Below are 24,276 nucleotides of genomic sequence, written 5' to 3'. Positions count from 1 at the left end.
TGGGCCGAGAGCCTCAGAGAACACCCACATGCTCCGCCCAGTATGCGTGAGTCAACCCACGCCAGATGGTGCAGGCGCGCGCCCGCGTTTCTCTTTCCCTGGAGTGGGCGGGGAGAGGGTGGGCCCTCATGCGCATGCCCATGCGCAACGCGACCCCGCACCCAGAGTTCGCGTTCCAATGAGGAGGAGGGGCGTGTAAATCGAGTGCGAGTGGTTGGTTGCATGCCTTTGAGATTGGGCGTGCATGGCTCAGTGGCTGCTTACCCTCGGTTTGGTTGCCATAGTAGCCAGAGGCGTGGCCAAGGCGAACAATTGTCCCCTGTCCCCCGTCCCCACCCCCATCCCCTTCCCCCAACAGACCCCCTTCCCCTTGCTCCCAGAAACCTGCCCCACTGAGGATAGAGACCCCTCTTCTTACCCAAACTCCAAACCTTCAGTCCTGCCATCGGTGGCATCATTAGCAACGAGGCGCCCAGCCCTGCTTCAAAGTCTGAAGCTGGTGCTGGGAGAATTTGAGAGAAGGTAGGGAGGGAACAGGGACAGCCACCTGAGAAGGTCAGGCAGCCCTGCTGGTAGCTGTCCCCAGAGCGCTGCGCTTTCTGCCCTAGAGCTAGACAGAGCTTGAGAGGTAAGTGCCACACTGCTTTTCTGTTGCTCCTTTGCAAAACCCTGCCCCTGTGATCCTCCTCCAGCTTTCCCCGGCTCCCTTACACACCATCTTTCTGGTCTGTTTTTAATTCACATTTCACTCTTAAAACTAGGACTTTGGGTTGGGGAAGGAAAGTTTAAGGGACCTTGCTATGTACTGAAAATTGATTGTGAAATGGGACTGCATGTGACAAGCCTCAGTTTCCTCTCTGATGGGGGACACACACTAGTGGAAAAACACTTCTTTGTAAAGTTTGAGCGATGTGAAATTTTGGACACACTGCTAGAAAGTGAATCCTTGGGCCACCTCTGCCCAAAGAGCTTTGCTTCCCCTGTCATTGGCCAGTCAGGAGATGGAACCCTACACCATTTTAGTCTTACTTGAAAAGCAGAAGATAACATTGCAGGAGTTCTAACGTTTATAGCATAATAATAGCTCTGATTTCTATGGCAAATTTCACTGTCTTCCACTAAGAACAGAAATGACTACTCTACCTGGTGTGATGGTAATCCTGCGTTTTTGAAGGTTATGCAAACTTTGCATAAGCCCCATGGGTCAAGAGAGAAGAACGTGTGTGTGTGTGTGTGTGTGTTGGGGAGGGGGCTGCTACGAAGCTGGAAAGAATAAATATGAACTTTATGATTAACTGACTAATTGTCATCTGAGCATCAGCCCCTTTAAGTTTGGAGAGGCTGATCACCAAGTTGGCTATAGAATCATGTCTTTTTTTGGTCACAAACACCTCTAATCTGTGTGAAGTTGTTATCAGTAGAGGACATATTATACTGTTAAAGCCCTAGAAGCAGGTTCCCCAGTGCTTTGTCCACAACTCTTGGAGATAGGGAAGGAAGGATTATCCTTGTTTTACAAATGAGAAAACTGAAACTTGAAGAGGAAAAGAAACGTTGAGGTAGACATAGAGCCAATGGCTCAGTGGACTTGCAGTCAGGAAGACTCTTCCCAATTTCAGATCTGGTTTCATATACTTACTAGCTTTGTGACCCTGGACAAGTCACTTAATCCTGTTGGCCTCAGTTTCCCCATCTGTAAAATGAACTGGAGAAGAAAATGGCAAACAACTGCAGTATCTTTGCCAAGAAAACCCCAAATGGGGTCACAAAGGGTCAGACATGACTCAGCAACAACAAATAGCAATAACTGGCAGAACTGGGATTTCAAACTAAGCTTTGTCTGAATCCAAACCTATCACTCTTTCCATATATCATTGGCCACTATTGCTTCAATGGCTACTGCTACTACTACCGTTCACTACTGCCTTTCCCCCCTGACATATCCAAATGCTTCCATTCTATATTGAGGTGGGGGGGGAGGAGCAGGAAGGACCATCTTAGTCATTCCCAAGGTAAGTTCAACAAGACGAATAAAGCAGTTTAAAATACTTCACAGTGCTATACGTGTACTTCATAGGAGAATCCTCAGAACCTCATTCAGATTTTTTTTTCTTTTTGGCAATTCTGATAAGCTAGATTTTCATGGTGACTAGAAGAAAGTAAGAAGGGATAGGGAGGAACAACCGTAGGGCAAAGTACAGTGCCAGGGGTGCTTCAGCTTTTTTGTGTTAGGGATCCCTTTAATGTTTTTAAATGCATAAAAGGAAATACATAGTAATCTAAAGGAGACCATTTATATTAAATATAGTCATCAAAGTATTTTAAAATCAATTTTACATACTCCAGGTTAAGAATCTTTCTACCATACATACAAAGATAAAAACAAAAGCCTTTGCTTTCAAAGTACTTCTATTTCTATCCAGGGTCATATAACACATGCATAGGTAAGAATAATATAGGGTAGGGAGTTAAGGGATTGGAGGAGCAGACTTTAGGAAAATCTGAGCAGCTTTTAAGAGCACTAAAACTGGGGATAATTGGGAAAATTTCTCAGGGGAAGTTATACCTGAGCTGTTCCTTGAAGGATGGTGAGTCTTCTGAAAGATGGGGATGGGGAGAGTACACATTCTAGATATGCATCTAGGCAAGAGATGTCATGTTGAGCTCGGGGAATATTCAGGATATCAGTGTGGCTAGAAGAAAGAGCACCTGAAAAAGTAAAGATGGAAAGTGAGGTTGGAACCAGATTGTGTTGGACCTTAAAAGATAATGAGTGTGTGTTTTATCTTAGAGGAATAGTTGGCCACTGAAGGTTTTTTAGTAGGGTAGTGTGACCCGGTCAGATCTGTGCCTTAAGCATATTATTTTGGCAGTTTTATGAAGAATGGTCTTGAAAAAGTGAAAGCAGGGGCAGCTAGGTGGCACAGTGGATAGAGCACCGGCCCTGGAGTCAGGAGGACCTGAGTTCAAATCCGACCTCAGACACTTAACACTTACTAGCTGTGTAACCCTGGGCAAGTCACTTAACCCCAATTGCCTCACTAAAAAAAAAAAAAAGTGAAAGCAGAATCATGGAGACTAGTTAAGAAGCCATTAGGGTAATCAGAGTGAGAAGTAATGAAGGCCTGCATTAGAATGATGACTCACTATCTGCTATGCCAGGCTGCCTACAAATATAAATTAAAGTCGGGATAATAAAGGAGGCTGTCAATTTATGGGGCAGAATGACTTTGAATCAAACATTTCTGAGAGAAGTCCAAAACCTATAGTGAGAATTAACATAAATATATGACACTGCAGAGCCATTTCCCCATGAACAAGGGGTCAATGGATATCGAAAACTTTCAAAAGAAGAATTGAAATTATAAATAACGGAGATAGGAACCATATCTGGGGCTACTTTCTCAACCTGCACTTGCCCTTGTAGTTTGGGGTCACCAGAGAATGACTACTATTTTCTCAGAATTCTGGAAATAAAGAACTTTGTGGGTGACTACTCTTTTTTTTTTTAGTGAGGCAATGGGGGTTAAGTGACTTGCCCAGGGTCACTCTTAATAGTGTTGTTTCTGAGTCCCCACCAGTGGACTCACATGACATTAACAATCAGCCAGCAGCTTTCATTTGTTTTTGTTTTTGTTATTTCTAGCAGAAACATTTACTAAAAAAGTATAGTAAGAATTGTTGGGGCAAAACATCCCTGCCAAAACCTGGGGACACACCGTCTCACCAATATACACAGGATCTATGGGGAGAATAGATGCAAATTTAAAAGTATGATGGTAGTAAGGTATACTTAGAGAGAACACATGTGAAAAAGAGGTAATTCCCAATTCCTGGCCTGAAGTTCTATTTAGGTTTATCTCTCTGCTGGTTGAGTCATTCAGCTAGGCTCCCAGGATCCTTGTCTTTCTTCAATCCATAGCCAAAATTTCTCTCCACTATGATGGAACAAACTGCTTGAAGCTTCCACCATCCTCTGGTGACTGTCTTTTTACATCCATTGCAGGCATTTCCATACCATTGGCTACTATTGCTTCAATGGCTACTGCTACTACTACCATTCAGTTCAGACTGCTGATGAAACACCTTGATTTCTCAACCTCACAAAGTTGACTGAATACTTCTACCTCAGAATACTCATTCTACTAAGATCAGAAAAGAAGAAACATAGCAAGAGAGGCATCCATATGCTCACAGCCAATTTGACTTGGTGGGAAACAGGACACTTACTCTTCCTCCCACTGTTAGAGAGGCAGCTCAGAGTAGCCTCACTTCACTTAAAGCTGCAAAGGAAATATAGAACAACGAAGGACAAGGTTGTCCCTTATGTATTCTGACAGTTCTAGCTCAACAATCTCCAACTTATGTCATCATACAGTACCAGTCTCTCATTCAAGGATGGCTGGAAAGATATTCCTTCAAATGATCATGTAGTCAATTGAATTCAAAATAGGAAGGGAATATCTGTACATGCACTAAGGCCTGATCCTCATAGGCCAAGCCACTCATGCTACATTAATATTAAGAAGAATGTAAATTAAAAGAAATCTGAGGTTTTCACCAAATACCACCCCCCTCCCTCAACTCACAAACCTCATCTGGGAAGACCAAGGGAAAAGAGAAAAATGGTCACTCTCACCACTTGCATAAGCTAAGTGCCAAGTCACAAACTGCGGTCCTTCTTGAGATAGGGAATCACTAGGACGCATCAGAATTTCTGCCATTGTATCCTAAGGGCCTCTGGTCCTAATCAGCTGCTCTGCTGATAAGACCCCAGGGCATTGCCATCTAACCTGCTGCTGTACCCCATCCTTAGGACATATGGGTCTTTTCATCGGTCCTGCAGCTGAACTCTCTTACATGACTGTCTTCCCCAATTAAAGTGTAAGCTTGAAAGTGGGGAATGGCTTTTTTTTTTTCCATCCCTAGCACTCTTAGAATAGTGCTTGGAATATAGTGATTAACAATACTTTTTCATTCGTTGTTGTCATCCACAACTTATCTTTACAAGTAATTTTTAAGGATTATTAATTTTTTTTTTTGCTGGGCAATGGGGGTTAAGTGACTTGCCCAGGGTCTCACAGCTAGTAAGTGTCAAGTGTCTGAGGTCAGATTTGAACTCAGGTACTCCTGAATCCAGGGCCGGTGCTTTATCCACTGCGCCACCTAGCCGCCCCCAGGATAATTAATTTTTAAGCATTTTTAGTGAGAAAATTTTTAACTGAAGAATTTCTTTCTTTTAAAAAATGTTGGAAAGTGGAGAGATGATAGATATCAAAAATGTGGAGGAAGGATCGATATGTTTTGACAATTAATTGGATATGGGGGTGAGGGAGAGGAAAGAAACTATGAAAATCAACAACAACAATATATATGTGCATACATATATAGATATATTCATATATACATACGCATACATGTATTTACATACATACTCATGTATTTGCATATATTTGCATTTATCCTTCCCCTCTCCCTAACCCAATCTCTAATTAGTTGCCAAAATTTGTTAACGCTTCCTCTGTATCTCTGACAATCCATATAATTCATAAACACATACACATATATGTATATAGGTTTGTACACACATATAGGAGACGTTGTTTTATAGGAAAAGATGTTGCATTTAGGCAGTTAGTTTTGGATATGTTCAATGTAAAGCTTCATTGGGATACCTGGGCATAGATATGCAGAAAACGATTAGAAATGTGGGTCTTGTATTCAGAAGAGAGATCTGGGATAGATATAGAATCTGTAGATATACAGAGTGTCCCAAAAGTTTTAATGTCATTTTAGGCTTTAATAAGCTGGGCATTGCATCTAACCTGATGCTACTGTACCCTTTGTGTACCCTGATATTTTGGCCTTGTTAGTGTTCAGTCATTTAAGACTCTTCATGACCCCATTGAGGTTTTCTTGGCAAAGATACTGGAGTGGTTTGCTATTTCATTCTCCAGCTCATTTTACAGATGAGGAAATTGAGGTAAACAAGGTTAAGTGACTTGTCAAAGGATACACGAGGGTCTGAGGCCCAATTTGAGATCAGGAAGAGGAGTCATTCTGACTCCAGGTCTGACAACACTATCCACTGTGCCATCTGGCTGCCCAATACAAGGACTCTAACAAGGTTTCTCTTAAGAACATTGAAAATGATTGCACGACATGGGAGAAACCAGCAGAGAACTCCCAATATGGTGTATCCTCATCAAAGCCCTAGGGCACTGTGCTCTATGAACAAAACAGAATTGAAGTAACACAAAAGAAATGTGAGATGTGCAAATTTAGAGAATCCATTCCGAATGTTCACATGGACTATTTGTTCCCACCTGTGGTGGAGCCTTCTGAGCATTATAATATTGGTCTGATCAGCCACAGTTGTACAGGCTATAACTTGAATCTAATATAGTGATGTCATCTTAGTCCTCTTTGAGAACAAAACAACCAGCTGTCCAATGTAAGCTTTAATAAGCTTAAAATAGCACTGACTTTGAGGATACCTTGTATAGTTTTTGAGTCACATGCATAGATATGATAATATAACCCCTGAGAACAGATACTATACTGAAAAGATTTGTGGAGATATCTAGTGTTGGCAGGAAACAGATGATGCAGCAAAGGGGACTGAAAGGGAGTGGTCAGGAAGGAAGGAGGAAAAGTTAGTAAGTCAATATAGCTAGTGTTTTAAAGTTTGCAAAGCACTTAACAGATGTGGAATCATTTGCTCTTCATAACTCTGTGAGAGGAGGACTTGTAGGCATTTTTATTCCTATTTTACGGATGAGGAAATTCAGAGAAGTGGATTGAATTGCCCAAGGTTCCATAGCCAATAAGGGGAGATTAGAATGCAGATTTTCCTCAGCTCCAAGCCCTGTGCCATTTCTACTCTTGTGATTTTCAGTTGTATTTTTTAAAAGTCTTATTCATACCTTTTGTTTTTACTTCACAGTCATTTCCAAAGATATTTCCACACCATAAGCCTTTCCTTGGAACATGGAAAAACAAACAAAACTGACATAAATAAAAGCAACCAACAGAAAAGCAAAACTTTGTCTGACAGCATATCTGTCATTCTGGACCCATAACCCCCACCTCTCCAAAGAAAGGAGAGAGGAACAGTTCCTTGTCCCTAGGCTAGAACTGAATATTGTATGAGATAGTCTTTGTCTGTGTTCCAGTACCCTATTCACTTACATCTTTGTCAGTATCCTTGTCTATTACTTGGGAATCCTGATTCTGCTTATTTCACTCTCTATCCATTCATACACATCTTCCTCTATTTCCTTAAATTCCTTTTATTTTTAGCTCCTTAGGATGCCATAAAATTCCATCATATTCATATAGCATAATTTCTTTAGGCTTTCTCTAGTTTATAGGCACCAAACTTTTTACCAGTTTTTTTGCTTCCAAAAAAAAAGTGATGCTATGAATATTTTGATGTAAGTGAGATTTTTCTTTCTTCTTTTGAATTTCTTGTGGTATATGTGCCACAGTGAAATCTGTAGGTCAGAGTATGAACAGTTTAGTAATTTTCTTTAGGTGGTGCCAAATTTTTACCAGAATGGTTTAACCAATCTGCAGGTCCGTATTTGTCCCTATAACCCCACCAAAATTAAACAATTCTGTCTTTCATCATCTTCCAGTTGGTTTGAGATTAGTAGAAAACTCAGGGTTGCTTTTTAATTTATATTCCTCAGATTATTAGTGATTGGAGCAATATTTCCTACAGTTTATAGTTTTTAATTCTTTTTTGGTTAGTTATGTGAGGTGCTGTGCTAAGTGCTAGAGATAAAAAGGCCAAAGAGTTTTGAAAATCCCAATTCAATTAAAGATCATTTGTTTGTTGCTTTTGACCATTTATTTATTGGAAAATGGCTCTTGGTCTTATTCATGTGTATTAAATATATCTTATATATTTTTATCAGAGATATTTGGGGGCACGTAGGTAGCACAGTAGATAAAACACCAGCCCTGGATTCAGGAAGACCTGAGTTCAAATCTGGCCTCAGACAAGTGACACTTACTAGCTGTGTGACCCTGGGCAAGTCACTTAACCCTCATTGCCCTGTCCCCTCCCCCCCAAAAAAAGACATATGCTTAAGAGACTATTTGAGGTAAGATTTTCCTGCATTTGAAAGTTTTCCTTTATTATCGTAGCTTTAACTTACATTTATTGACAGCATGGAGTGGTGGATGAAGACCTGGTCTTGGAGTCAGGAAGACCTGGGTTCAAATACGGCCTCTGACACATATACTAGCTTTGTGATGCTGGGCAAGTAAGTTCCTTAACCTCTCAGTGCCCACATGTAACTCTTTAATACGATACAGAGGGGCAGCTAGGTGGCGCAGTGGATAGAGCACCGGCCCTGGAGTCAGGAGTACCTGAGTTCAAATCTGGCCTCAGACACTTACTAGCTGTGTGACCCCGGGCAAGTCACTTAACCCCAATTGCCTCACTTAAAAAAAAATACTATACAGAAATTACATAGCAGATGATACTGATCTGTACTGGTACAGAGGTCATTTCCCCCCTTATATTCCCCCAATACTAATGAAATTGCAGACACAGACCCCTCCTTCCTCCAAAAAATCCAGAAGTAATTACCCATTGAAAATTATTATATTTTATATATTATATCCCACTATTTTATTTCATGAGGTTAAAGACAGTATTGTTTCCAGCTTGAGATTCTGCCTGCACCTAGCACAGTGCTCTGCACAAAGGAGGCAGGTAATGTTTGTTTAATTGAAAAAAAAATGTTTAGCAGGTAGAATACCAATTTCAAGTTCACTCTTAAATTGTTCATAAAAATAACAAGATTTCCACTCCTCCCATATGGGACTGAACAATTTGGAAAACAAAGTTCGGTGACTTAATAGTTAGAGATTGAAATTCTTCATTTATCTTTTCCCATATATATATTTCCCTTTATATGTATATGTATACACACACATACATATATAGTGTTTTTTAACAAGTTACTTCAAAAATGGTAAGTTGTTAGTGATAATTCTTGCATAGTTCCTCATTTACCTTGATTTTCAATCCTATACTGAAAATTTTGTATCTGATTTATCAAAAATTTTGATAAAGCTTATGTGGAGGAGGGTGTTCTCAGCCTTAGTTGGTGTGGTCACTGAGTAGGACCCAGAATATAATCATGGAATGTTAATGAGGTATTTGACCAAAAAGATGAATATATGCCTTGATTTCGTTTTTGATTGTTTTTTGGGGGTTTTTTTGGTGAGACAATTGGGGTTAAGTGACTTGCCTAGGGTCACACAGCTAGTAAGTGTTAAGTGTCTGAAGTCGGATTTGAATTTAGGTCCTCCTGACTCGAGGGCTGGTGCTCTATCCACTGGGCCACTTAGCTGCCCCTTGATTTCTTTTTAAGGTTCAAATATCTCTCTCATTGGGCTGAGAAAAGCTCCATTGTTTAAGTAAACAAGTCAACCATGTCTTTGAAGGTTTCAGATTGTCAAGCCTTAGTCAAATTTGAATAGTTGTGGGAGATTTTCAAGCTAGGAACAACTGCAGTAGAAAAGACCATTGTGAGGGAAAGTAAAGGATTCCTCCCACCTTCCTCCCAGCCCTTCCCTTCCCCTCACCCTAAATTGGCTATGGTATCTAACAGTCTAGCTGTGGTATCCAACTGTTTGAGGATTCATTGGTCTAAGAAAGTTCCAGTTCGTGATTGAGATAATAGAGACAACACTACAGACAGACACAGAGACAGATGCACCTGAAGGAGGAAGCAACTTCAAGGATCATAACTCCTAAAAATTGAGAATCAGGCTATGAAGAGTAGCAGTCTCTGGAAATCCAGTGTTAGGACTTTTAAGAAGAGATTTACTTACACTCTTCCCATGGATTCTCTATTTATTTGTGGAAAACATTGCCCCAGACTTATTGGGGGAATGGCTTATAACTCCTTGCTCTGATTTTTCAGTAAATGCCCCCTGCATTTTTGAAACCATTTGTGGCTACTGACTGATTGTTTACAAGTGGGGACTTCACTGGTAGAGGGGAGGGGGGAGGGTTGTGAGCTATAGTAGAATTAGCCACTCCCAGGGTTACTTTTAGAATGATACATTTTTTTTCCTGGTTCAGTGCTTCCTATATCCAAGATGGTTCCTGGTGCTAGGGATACATAAGCTTACATATAAACCCTGCTTTTAAAGGGTTTATAATTTCTTTGTGGGGCAGGAGGTAGAATGGAAAGATAGATCTGAGTTCATTTATCAGTTCATGTCTGTACTGATAATACTAGAGCTCATGAGCCCCTACCAGTATGCTTCACATTAATGATCAGTGAGGAAACACAATGAGATACAAGGCATTTACTAAGATGTCATATTAAGTCCATTAACTATAAAACATTCTTTCCCATATACCTGGGAGCACCCTCCCCAGAAATACACATAGCTTCTGTGCAAAAAGTAGGCACACACAGTATAATGGTGTGAAGCACATATGTGGGGAATAATGAAACTTACGGTTGATAACTCTAGTACCACAAAGCCTTGAGGTCCTTTCTCTGCATTTGAGTTCTCACAGATCACTTAGTATATCTCTGCTGGGCAAAGATGCTCAGATTGTCTTCCAGTGTCTGTTCTCCATAGCTTGAGTCCCAGTTGTTGCCAGGGCTAGTTTTCTTTTGTGTACATAACTCTGTCTTTTTGCAGCCAGGTCACATGCTACTTTGATTTGATTTTGGCCTTGGATGACAGCCTTTTTTGTCTCTGCATCTTTCGGGAATATGTGTCTCTGCTCCCAACAGGATGCAATGTTTTCTACTGGTCAAGAGTTCTCCTTCAATGCTGCATAGTTGATAGAGAGAAGAAGAGAGAGAAATCCCCTCCTCCTTACCTGCTTCACAAGCAGCTGCTGGTCAGCACTGCCTGGAGCTGCTGAAGCTTCCAGCAACAACCTGGCCCATTTTTAACCCAGATAATTATGTTGCCCTTTATGATTAACTCAGAGAAAGGTGTTCATACTTCATAAAGGGATCACTGGGTGTTAATAACTGTGTTAACACATTAACATCTCTTCATCTCTTATATACTCTTGGCTTTCTGTAATATATCAACTATGGGAAAGAGTACCAATTTCCACCCCTCTAAATTACAAGAGGACCCCCCCCCGCCCCCCGCCAAGAATTAGAGCTGGCCAAAAGTAGAATAGGATGCCTCAGGAAGTAGTGAATTCCCCTTCACCATAGGTCTTCTAGCAAAGATGATGCATTACCACCACTCCAGAGATTTTGTATAGGCAATTCTTAATCCTCCAGGTTGGACTAAATGACTTCTGAGGTTCCTTCAAAGTCTACTATTACTCTACATCCTTCTCTATTGGTTGTTACACACGAATGATTTGAAGATCTAAGTTCGTTGCTGTTGTTTGGCATCAGTATATGATAAAATAAGAAGAGCTGATGTTGTTATTTACAGCTTTAATCCAAGAAATCAAGTTTCCTATTTTTATTTCAGCCTATTTTCTAGGAAGTTGGGACACTGAATGTAGAATATGTTAAAACTGCTAGGAACTCTTCTGTCCTATGACTTAGTCCTTGACATGAATAGAGCAAGTTGCTTAGTTCTTTGCTCCAAATAAATAAGTGAACAACACCATTTCTTCCAGGATTTGCTCCAAACATATAAGAAGTAAACAATACCATCTCTTCCAGGCAATGCTGCCCCATCTCCTAATTTTGACAAAAAAGAGAAGCATGGGAAAGGGACAGACATTTACAGAATTTGGGAGTTTGTTAAAATTTATTTATTTTTTATCATTGATAGAATTTAATTGGAAGGCAAATGAAAAGTAACAGTTTGTCATTCACTAGCTTAATGGACACAATATATAAGATGTGCATCCTTTCAGTATCAGTTTCCTTAATGGAAAAGTGAAGGATTAGATGGGATGATCACTGAAGTTACTTAACTGGCTCAAGTATTGTACGAATATGCAAAATACAAAGATTATTAAGATCAACTGAGAGATATAGGCAAGTATAAAAGATAAAACAGATCACTTTGATTACTTGAAGCTGAAAAGCTTCTGCACAGACAACGTTAGTACATCCAGTATGGGAAAGGAAGTGGTTGAATGGGAAAAAAATATTTGTATGAGAAGATAAACTGAAATGAAGATGGAAAGAATCCATCTATCCAGTAAACATATATTAAGTGCCAACTATTGGAGATTTCTGGGGATATGGTTAACAAAAAGGAAGAGAGTCTTGCCCTCGAGGAGCTTACAGTGGAATGGGCAGAGACAACACAAAAAAGGAGGCATGAAAGTAGGGGGTGGGAGGGGTTAGGGTTACCCAGCATGGGAATATTTTGTTTGGTGAAGTTGAAACCAGGTAGAACAGCAGATGCAAAGTGGAGTGAATGGAAAGTTCAGTTTGTCTTCCATAAAGGAAGGCATTGAGGGGAGTTTGGTATTCTTCCCTGCAGCTCTTTAATCAGAGGGGAGAAGAAGCTGAGGAAGGGGTGGTGTCAATCAAAACTTGAGTTAGCAGCATGGTGGTGAGATTAGAAGTGATGAACTTCTCTTAAGAGGAGCATCTTGTTTTGTGGAGTTGAAACCTGAACTAACAACTTGGTGAGATCAAGGAATGCTTCATGGGGAAGATGTTATCTGAATTTAACTTTCAAAAGAGGCAGCAAATTTGAGAGGTGGAAGATGACAAAGAATTATATGCCGGGCATTGTATAGAGCTTGTGTGGATACATGGAGATCTGAAATTATGGAGTGTTGTTGTCAAAATAGTCAGAACTATACTTTAGGAAAATCACTTTGGCTACTTAGTAGCCAAGATGGGTTAGAATGTGGAGAAACCAGAGGCAGGGAGACAAATTGGAAGGCCGTAGCCCAAGCTAGAGATGAATCTGAACTCGGGTGGTAGTTATGAACAGAGAAGAGGAAACATTATACAAGAGATATTGGGAAAGTGGAAATGACAAGATTTGGAAACAGGATATGTGATGATGAAAAGTTGAAGATGACACAGAAATTGTAAGCCTGGATGACTAGAAATTGTCGGCACCCTTGATGATATTGTAAAAGCGAGTATAGGGGTAGGTTTGGTGGAGAAAGATCATGAGTTCTGTTTTGGGCATATTAATTTTGAGGTGCCAAAGACATACATACATGTACATACACACACATATATATACATATATACACACATATATATACAATATGTATACTATATTACATACATACACATATACCCAGTTTGAAATGTCCAAAAGGCAGTTAATGATGCAGGGATGAAATAAAATTATGGACTCATTGGCATGGAGGTGCTAATTTAACTTACAGGAGCTAATAAAATGCTAAGCTTGCCAAACGAAATAGAGGGAAAAGAGAAAGGGGGCCAGGACAACTCCTTGGGGGATACCTGCAATTAGTGGGCATAATATGGATGAAGATTGAGCAAAAAAGACTAGGATTGGTCAGAGAGGTTGGAAGTAAAATGAGAGATGCCTGTCATAAATATCTAGAGAGGGGAGAGTAGGAAGAAGTGATCAATACTATCAAATGCAGAGGTCAAGAAGGATAAAGATTAATAAAAAGACCATTTGATTGAATTTTATCCTAATGGGATTCTAGAATTACATACAGTGGTTGATTTAACTCTAAATATGTAGGACCAATCAAGGCCATAAAGCATTGGAGGCCGATAGGCCCTCATTATTCTACTAATTCATAATGGATAATTTCAGAAACTTACTGGATATTGTAAGAGTATATCAAGCCTCAGATTTATATACAGTTCCCTTTGTGGGAGAGAAGGCAAACATTTTCACACAAAGGAACATGGCCATGGATTCTGTAGGGGAATTCTCTTGATTGAGAGAAATAGGACCTCTTGGAAGAGGCATCTGTCATTGTGGGCTCTGATAGCTGGGATTCAGACAGGCGGACAAACTAAAAGCAAAGAAATGTAGTAGCCTGCTAAGGAAGACTAATCTCCCTGACCAAAAGTTCAGCTTCCCAGGGTACAGGGTTGGTTTTTATAACCTTTCAGGCCCCCTTAGAGTACACAAGCTGTCAACAGCATTCTGCAGCAATTTAGGATCAATAAGTAAGTCATTTCACAGGAGAGGGAGGAGTAGAGAAAGAGGGGGATCAGCCAAGAGAGAAAGAAGAGTATTTGGAATATAACTAACAGGATCATTCCCTGTTCAATGGCAAGAAACAAGGGAAAATGACCAAAATATTTTTTTATGTTTCTGACAGATGTTCTTTTAGATACCTCCCCAAGGTCACCTATCCAAGGACAAAAAAGTAGTTATTACAACAGTGAAGGAGATTATCCACTTTATTGTCTCCTTGAATAGTTTATTTTATTTATTTATACTGACTTTCCACAATTAATACACCAGACGATTGGGGGATTTCTATATGGTTAACCGATCAAGATGTCATAAAATGCTTTTGGTTCCTATGTTACCCCATAGATTATTAGTTCATTATTGTTCTCAGTGATGGTGTGTATATATATATATATATATATATATATATATATATATATATATATATATATATATATATATACACACACACACACACACACACACATATACATATATATACACACACACATATATACATACATACACAATACATACATATATATGAGATATTCTCTAGGCCAAAACTTGTATTTTTGATGTAAGCCTTTTATATGTCTGTATGTGTGTGTATGTATATATGTATATATGTATGTATGTATATGTACATGTATATACAGAGATATGTCTATAAATAAAATTTAATAATTGTTTTAGTTTACTATTTTATTTTGATTAAAACAAGTAGATGATTCTATTACTCGGAGATTCAGTAAAGTAGCATCAATATAATCCTTGAACTAAGCCTTAAAGTGAGAATTAGGGATTCCAAGAGGCAGAGGTGAAGAGAGACAGTATTCTAGGTATGGGGAACAGACTGTGCAACATCATGGAAACAGGGGAATGGTGTATATAGGGAATAGCAAATAAGTCAGTTTGAAAGAATGTAAAGAATGCTGTGGAACAGCAATGTATAAAATGGAGCCACATTGTGAGGGCTTTTAATGCCAAACAAAGAACTTTGTATTTTATCCTAGGGGCAATATGAAGTCCCTAAAGTTTCTTAAACAGGGGAATGTCATGGTCAAACCTTTATAGATTTGACAACTGTTCAATGAATCAGAGAGGGAAAGGGGTGGCTATAGGGAAACTGCTTAGGAACCTATTGCAATAGTCTAGGTGAAAGGCAATGAGGAACTCACCTAGGGTAATAACTCCCTTATTAATTGAAAGAAGAATGAATGCAAAATATATGGAGGTAGAATAGACAAGACTTGGCACCCAATTAAATATGCTGGATGAAAGACAGTTACTATGGAATTAGGAATTACTCCTAGGTTGCAAACCTGAATTACTGGAAGGATTGTAATGTCTTTGGTAGAAATAGGGAAGTTCAAATGTAATGGAATACTATTGTGCTGTAAGAAACCAAGAGCAGGCAGATTTCAGAGAAACCTGGAAGGACTTGCATGAACTGATGATAAGTGAGATGAGCAGAACCAGGAGAACATTATACACAATATCAACAACATTATGTGTTGATCAACTGTGATAGACTTGATTCTTCTCAGCAATACAATGGTCCAAGATAGTTCCAAAGGACTCATGATGAAAAATGCTCTTCAAATCCAGAAAAAAAAGAACTGTAGAATCTAGATGCAGATCGAACCATACTATTTCTATTGTTTTTTGTTGTTGGTTTTATTTTTTGAGGTTTTTCCTTTTTGCTCTGATTCTTCTTTCACAGCGAGACTAATGCAGAGATGTTAAATGTGATTGTACATATATAACCTATATCAGATTGCTTGTTGTCTTGGGGGGGGGGTGGGAGGAATGGGAAGGAGAAAGATTTGAAATTAGAAATCTTATGGAAAAAAATGTTGAAAACTAAAAAAAAAAGAATGTAATAAAGCCTTCCTATATTCACCAAAAAAAAAAAAAAGAAATAGGGAAGTTCAGAGGAGGGATGGGTTTAGGAAGAAAAATACTGAGTTCAATTTAGGATATGTTGAGTTTGGGAGGTCCATTTGGATAGGTGGCAATAGCCATAAGGCAGTTGGAAATATGAGACTGACACTAAGGAGAGAGATGAGAGCTAGATTGTAGCTTTGAAAATTATCTTCATGGAGATGATAATTAAAACTGTGGGAGCTTATAAAATCACAGAGAAAATAGAGAGTCTTGGGGGACCCCTATATACAAAATACATAGGACATGAATGATGAACCCGTGATCCTGAAAAGGAGAGTGATATGAATGGGTCAGAATGACATGAGAACCATGACAGAACAATGTCATGGGGTTAAGTGACTTGCCCAGGGTCACACAGCTAGTAAGTGGTAAATGTCTGAGACTGGATTTGAACTCAAGTACTCCTGAATCCAGGGCCGGTGCTTTATCCACTGTGCCATCTAGCTGCCCCCAGAAAGTTTATATTTAGGAAGGAAGGAATTAGGAGATTGAAGACTGGGTGAGGAGAAGATGATCAAAGTGACAAGCTTCAAGAGGAGATGGGTCAGGGGATGGGAATAAGGCAGGGTTGGGTTAGATTTTCAGTGTGAGCATTTATACTTTGGAAATTGATAGATGGTACAGATCAGGGCTTGATTTATGTATTTTTGTTGATTTCTAGATTTAAGAAAGTGATGGAGAAAATGTTAATATTGAAGATTAAACTTAATAGTGTATACTATATACATGCTTCTTTTGGAGAACCAGTTGTTAAGCATTTACCAATGCACCACTGGATCCAGAGCATAAGTAAAGGAATAACGGAAGCCTTGAGTCCTAATCCTTCATTTTATAGATAAACTGAGGCACAAAGAAGTGACTTGTCCAAGTAATACAGCTAGTAAATGTCTGAAGCAAGATTTCAACTCAAATCTTCTTGACTCCATGTCTTGTCATCTATCCACTGCTACACACAGCTTTGGCAAGTTGACCTTGACCATAAGATGTCAGCCCTTCCTCCAAGCTTTGGGTGAAGGAGGAGAGAATGGGAATTATGTCGAGAGGTTTGAGTCATAAAATCAGAGCAGAGGGACTTGCAAAGTATGAAATTGGGCTGTCCTACTCAGAGTTCTCCCTGGGATACAGTGGATTATTAAAAAGCTGAAGTCAGATGAAGAAGTCTTTTAATAAAAGTATTTTTACAACCCCTGGATAAAAACAGTTCTTATGATAGATGTTTGTTGTTGTTTGTAATAGCCCAGGAAGATTAAAAAAAAACAATCAGAAAGGATATTAAAATCAGTCTGCAAGGAAGTTCCTTGGCATCACAGGAATTCCTTGACAAAGTGCTACAACTGTCTTTCTCTCTTCCTTGCCCAACTGGCCCACAGCTGGGTCCTACATCCATTCACCTGAGGCAAAGTTAACTCAAACAGCCCCATTGGTTCTTGGCTCCTAACAGCCCTGCTTGGTATGCGGACATGTGGAGATTAATTCAGACCTTCCCAGTTCCACTAGTGTCCTGGCCTACATCAGAGATACTCTGTTGAAAAGAGGGGAGGGATCGTTTGGGTTATGTGAGAAAAGAGAAGGCTGTGCGGAGTTGGTTGTTTGTTGTCCTACGTTCTCTAAGAGAACCAAAATGACATCACTATTTTTGGAGTCAAGGTACAGCATGTCCAATTGTGGCGGATCAGACCAATATGAGCTCAGAAGATTCTGACACAGGCTGGACACAAAAGGTCCATGTAATCATTTGGAGTGGAGATGTCTCTAAATTTGAGCATCTCACATTTCTTTTGAGCTATTGCAGTTCTACTTTGCTTATAGAACACAGAACTTTCATTGCTGTCGGCATGCCATGCTGGGTGGTCCTTTGCCAGCATCTCCCATTGTGTTGTTTAAAAGTCTAAATGTGGGTTCTAATCTGTCCCCCCCAGTTTTGGGGGGAAACTGGCTAAAATCACTGATAAATTCACCAAGAGTTTAGGCTTTTAAGGGTTTATTAAAAGATATAAGATGGTAAAGAGAGAGAAAGATTGAGAACAGATTCCTTATAGCATGGAAATCCTAGCCTTCCTAACCACTCACATGAAGTCCTACCACCAAGCCAATGTCTCCAACCAAAAAGAGGAAGAAGCCCTCCTTCAGCATCTGCTTCCTACTTTCTGTCCTCCTCCCAGAAATGGGAGGCTCTTCAAGTTGAGCAGTCCACAGCCTCTGAGAACACTCCTTCTCAGGGCTGGCCAAATTCAAATTCGAGATCTAATCACCTCTAAGTGGGCACCCAATAGTTCCTCATTCACACCCAATTAAAACACTACTAAGTCAATCAAGTCAGACCCCTGGGTGGCTACCAAATTCCATTATCTTAACACACCAAATCACACAATTGATTCCAAAGTTCTTTGGAGAGACCTTTAAGTTGTCCTTGTATAGCTTCCTCTGACCACCTTGTAAGTGCCTTCCTTGTATGCATTCCTCATAAAATAGATTAAAGCACTGAAAAGAAATGAGAGCCTGGGTGAGATTAGATGAAAGATTTGGAGGAGACCCAACCAGTATGGTTGTGTATATGCCTCCAGCCCTGTTTTTGTGGGATGTGAGTCAGAGAGGAAGAGGTTGATAAGTGTAATTAAGGATTAAGGTTTGAAAGGAAATGAGAAGTGTTAGGACAAAGAGACAAGGGTAGAGCACTGTATATATTGAACTTGTTAATTTATGGGGGATTTGAAGATTTTGAAGGAGGGAAAATGAGGCTACAGTAGAGGTCTTGGCTTGGGAAAGCAGGGTGGGATAGAGTTTTGATAAGGACAAAAATTTTATTTAGGAGAGATTAGGCACAGGGAAAAATGGACTGATAAGGATTTGTGTTCAGAAGAATTTTAGAATTATTGATTGTAGAGACACATGGTTTTGTGGGTGTTAATGAGATCAAGGTTTGACCTTAACCTATGACTATCCCTATGAGGCTAAGGTAGAGTGTGGATTTTGGGGGTTGAGGAGGCTGATGACATAGAAAACCAGTGTTTGGACGGAAAGCCAGGCACTGATTCCTTGAAGAAGGAAGGAGACTGCCTCGATTCAGTAGCCAATAGCCACCAGGATATGAATAGGGTAATATATCTGGAAGTGGTGAACCACAAGGAAGAGATGTTGCTGACAGTGTGACAGTGTGAGTGACAGTGTTTGTCCAGAAGTGTCAGAAAGGAAGAACAAGAAAAATCTTTACTCTGCTTAGTACAATGTTTTAGAAGATATGAGAGAAGGTTGACTATTAGAGAGGGTAGTCCCTTTCTTAGTGACTTTTAAGGGGAGCCAGATTTATGGATTTCAGGAAAATAGAAGGAGCATGAGAAGTCTAATGTTAAGGGTAGTAGATCCCAGGTTGCCTTGGGCCCAATGGAATGGAAGGGTAGAGTGAGATAAAGGACATAGGAGGGATAGATGTATTTGAGGGAGTGGGACAGTAATATAGAAAGGGAGGTTTTACCTGTACTCGTTATGGCTCTGAATCACAGGAATTCTGAGTGGAAGAAAAAACTTTCCAGTGGCTTAGTACAATGTCTGGCACAGGGTAAAGTCTTTTTGATTGATTGATAAGACAGGGGATTCTTGTGTACTTCTCGGGTAGCAATGCTAGTTGAGTCCTAGATCTCAACTTAGAATTGAATCATTCCCTGAGTAAGAGGTAGCTATGGGGTTCATGTGACAGCAGGAAGATGGTAAGATCCCTCTCTGGCTTAGCTTCTGGTTCTAGTCTGGCGGTGGTAGCCAAAGACTAGAGGCTGATTGAGAAGCGTCCTGAGTCTGGAATCTTGCTAGTGATTGACTTACCCTCTGGTTATTCTGTTGGCAAGTCACCTCCAGTCATTGTTTTTGTTTTGGTTTTTTGGCGAGGCAATTGGGGTTAAGTGACTTGCCCAGGGTCACACAGCTAGTAAGTGTTAAGTGTCTGAGGCCCTATTTGAACTCAGGTCCTCCTGAATCCAGGGCCAGTGCTCTATCCACTGTGCCACCTAGCTGCCCCCTCCTCCAGTCATTGTTGAAGGTAGTTGTCATAGGCTCAATTCAAGTATTGAATTGATTATCCCAACCTAGGTGGAGATGATAGGGTCTGTGGTCCTAATCCATAGCCCTTAGGGTTCTCTGCCATGGTGTTTCTGGCTAAAGCTTTCCAGTTCCTACATCCTAGAATACTGAAACTAGCCATTGGCCCCGAGGAGATAAAGCCTGAAAGATGGTTATAATGCTTAGCATTGATCAAAAGACATATATGGCAGGTAAAGAGAGACAGAGAACAGCAGAGACACAACGTGATTCCCAGATACACCCTAGCGTGATGTAGGTCTAAGAATAGCAACAGAAAACGGTGTCAACCCTGAATTTTTGGAGGATGAGATGCTGTTTCACATGGGTGCTTGGGCATCTTGTATTCCCTAAATGTATGACCTTCCATGTTTGTTTCTTTTGTGTATACATCCATACATGACCCTTCTAGATTCAAAGAAGATTCAAGAGCATAGTAATCTCCTTAGATAAGTTGTCTAGATAGCACAGTAAACCAGATTTATTTCTTAATTAAATAACTACCACAATGGGAAGGTAAATATCTTAGGTATTATATCTGTGCTTTCTATAATATTTCCCCCCTTGACACCTATATTTAATTCCTAAGTATACTAACCAATGAGAAAAATATTCAGTTCATAGGAAAGAATAATAAAACATTAGTAAAACACAGAATGATTGAAACTAATGGTTTTATATTTCCATATTTTTGTCTAGAAACGGTTTTCAGGAAGACGTTGATCAAGAATGGCTTTAGCTGATAAGAGACTTGAAAATTTGCAGATATATAAAGTTCTTCAGTGTGTCCGCGAAAGAAATAAGAAGCAGATAGAGAAACTGACCAAGTTGGGATACCCTGAGCTTATTAATTTCACCGAGCCCACTAATGGTGATAGTGCCCTTCATTTGGCCTCTGTCTCAAATGATGTTGATATGGTCAGCTTTCTCCTTGAGCTAGGAGCCCATCCTGATGTGCAAGACCGAATGGGTTGTACTCCGACTATGAGAGCTGCAGAGCTAGGCCATGACTTAACCATGGGAAAATTGGCCAGAGCACAGGCAGACATGACCATAGTTGATAATGAAGGAAAAGGTAAAAATCTCAGTATCATATCAAACACAATAGTGTATTTACAGATAGAGCCCAAGAGGTGGTTTCTCATTTTCTAAGTCCTGTCTGATTTTACATGAGGCAACATTTCCATCACTAAGCAATTTACTCAAAGCTTTCTCCAATGACCAAAGTCTTACCATAATTCAATTCAGATTTATTATATGGACATTTAGCTTCTAGCATTTTCTTAGGGTAAAAGAAACCAGACGTAGAAAAATAAATATACCTTAATTGATTTTAAATGTCAGAAATTGTCAGCATTACATAGGATGGTATTCTATCCTATATTTGTAATGACAATGATCCTACTCGTTCTTTTTTTTTCTCTTTTTTCTTCTTCTTCCTCTTCTTCCTCTTTCTTCTTTTTTTCTTCTTCTCCTTCTCCTCCTCCTCTTCCTCCTTCATCTCATTGTAGTTAGCCCTATAAATAACTCAGAACTCTTGAATCTGAGTAATTGAATATCCTTAATCTCTCCAGCAACAGGGATCATCACACGTGGCAACCTAGTCGTGCTTTAAAAAAAATTAAGTCCTGTTTAGGAATATTATTATCGAGATTCTAATTCCTTTATGTGTTTTAGGTGGTTCTGACATAAGTTCTTTAAGCCAGGATTCTCCCTGAGGATGTTTCTCCTTTCCATAGTAACCCTGTAGTCTAGAGCAGGCTCAAATCTTCTTCAGGCCTAGGATTCTGAGAAAGATGCAATTGCCCTCCATTACTACTATTTAGGTTACTCTTAATAAACTTATAAATCTGCTTTGGTATAGTCTATAAAAAAGGACTTGGATTTTCAGACCTGTCCTTCTTGTACCATGTACCATAACTCAAATACTGACATCTTGTTATTTCCCCTGTCAGTTTCCTAAGTAGTTCTGGATAGAAAGTTCTCAACACCCAATCTAGAGTTCTCTCCAGAAATAGATCAAATGAGCCCCAGGATTTTAACAACTGGTTTTAGACTTGAGTGAATGGTACAATTACTCATATCCTAAAAAAGCTAACGAAAGTACAAAACCATTAGGGTCCATTGCTCCTTTGTGTTAAGTAATCTTAAACACATGGAGAAAAATTTTATTGTAATCTGGATTTTATAATATGGGTCAGGGTCCTTTTATGTAATGACAGTAAATGGCAGGATTAAAACTTATCTTGTAGAACGAAGCTGCAGTATTATTTTTTACTGAACCCATCAGTGTTTACAAAACTTATGTTTGGGGAATTTGATTTGGCCTCTGGGCTTATCAGCATGCATCTATAATTCATATATATATATATATACACATATATACATACATACATACATACACACATGTACGTATGTATAAATGTATATATGTACATATATACACACCAACATACATATAGAGATATAGTTAAATATATAATACATAAATAAATGCTATATTTATTGACTTGAAATTTTTTTGCATTTCAGAAATTGACGTATTGCAGATTCTATTACTTTTTTTCAGTTATATGATTCTGGTTTTCTACAGGAATTCTGTTTTACTGCTTATTGCCCACGAAAAGACACTATCGCTGTGTTCTGATCGCCCTGGACAATGGGGCAGATGTTAACAATTGTACATTTGAAGGAAAGCCAATATTTCTTAGAGCTTGTGAAGAAGCACATCAAATTAAAGAAGTATGCATGCGATTTTTGGAAAAAGGAGCCAATCCAAATGCAATCAATTCGGTATAGTTTACTATGATTATAAATATTATTTTAGTTACATGCTCTATTAGCATAATGCTTACATTTAAATACATAAATATTCTATTAAGTGGTAGGAGCTAATTTCTAATTATATAGAGTAGTGATATCAAACTCAGAAATAGTGGTTCCTAATCTGTCCATGAGGGTACCTATAGGGTGCGTATTGGCCCAGTTTTAAAATGAAATATCTATGTTTTATCATATTTACATTTATTTTGCTAAATATTTCCTAGTGACATTTTGATCAGATTTAGGCTGTACTCAGTAGGGTCATGGGCTGCACATTTGACACCTCTGGCTTAAGAGAACCTGAAGAAGACATGCCTTCCCAATATTTTCCTATTGCCATTCAGCCATTTATTTTCTATTAATTTTCTGGAAATCTATTTAAGAGAGACAGTGTGGTGTAGTAGATAGAGAGCTGATCTTGGAGTCTAGAAGACTCTAGAAGGTTCAAATCCTGCTTTTGATACATAGTGACTTTGTAACCTAGGCAAGTCACTTAACATTATATAGTACCCTACATACCTCCCTAAGACTATAATGAATTTATTTATTTTTTTGCAGGGCCATGGGGGTTAAGTGACTTGCCCAGGGGCACACAGCTAGTAAGTGTAAAGTGTCTGAGGCTGGATTTGAACTCAGGTACTCCTGAATCCAGGGCTGGTGCTTTATCCATTGCGCTGCCTAGCTGCCCCCGTAAGACTATAATTTGAAGAGTTGTTGATCTGATTGGTAGAGAAAGTTTCCTTAATAGGTGCTCCCTACACTAATGAAATTATAGATTGACACTAAAATTTTGAAATGGTTAAAATTTGCTTGAAAGTGAAATATGATTAAAGAAAAATAATTTTTAAATAAAAGAGAAACCACAACTTATATTATATTTTTATAGAAATACACTTTTCCTATTTTTTTCTGTTATGTATTAGCAAACATTTGCTTATGTTTTTATTTAACTATTTTTAAAATTTGTTTGTTTTTTGGTGGGGCAGTGAGGGTTAAGTGACTTGCCCAGGGGTCACAGCTAGTAAGTGTCAAGTGTCTGAGGTCAAATTTGAACACAGGTCCTTCTGACAATAGGCGCCACCTAACTGCCCCCATTTTTTCTTTCCTTATAATTGTTATTTTATGGCACTGGAATATTTTTTTTTAATTTACATATTAAATATCTATAGGTTCTTTAGCTTTCATTTAATTATCTTCTTTCATCATTTTTCCTACCCAACTCATTGATCAGCTGTTTACAATTTTGCAACACACACTTTCCTTAACATTAGTTTCTTAAAAGTCACTCCCTTTTTGACATCATTCATTTAAAGTCTCTGACTTTTAGGC

The 24,276-nt window shown here is 39.1% G+C and overlaps 1 protein-coding gene across 2 annotated transcripts in view; it reads left to right on the top strand.

Moving 5' to 3' along the window:
• The first annotated feature begins 383 nt into the window (after window positions 1-383).
• The window catches only part of ANKEF1 (ankyrin repeat and EF-hand domain containing 1), a 53,919-nt gene continuing 30,026 nt past the window's right edge, over window positions 384-24,276 (top strand). Inside the window, exons 1-3 of one of the 2 annotated variants that reach the window (XM_043987556.1) lie at window positions 384-628; window positions 20,824-21,199; window positions 22,718-22,917. In XM_043987556.1, the coding sequence (XP_043843491.1) occupies window positions 20,854-21,199; window positions 22,718-22,917 (546 nt within the window). In that variant the 5' untranslated portion in view covers window positions 384-628; window positions 20,824-20,853. The remainder of the gene's footprint in view (window positions 629-20,823; window positions 21,200-22,717; window positions 22,918-24,276) is intronic. The other variant, XM_043987557.1, reaches the window with a different exon arrangement.

Source organism: Dromiciops gliroides, chromosome 2 (assembly GCF_019393635.1).
Source record: "Dromiciops gliroides isolate mDroGli1 chromosome 2, mDroGli1.pri, whole genome shotgun sequence".
Taxonomy (NCBI): domain Eukaryota; kingdom Metazoa; phylum Chordata; class Mammalia; order Microbiotheria; family Microbiotheriidae; genus Dromiciops; species Dromiciops gliroides.
This window is presented reverse-complemented; position numbering and strand designations above follow the sequence as displayed.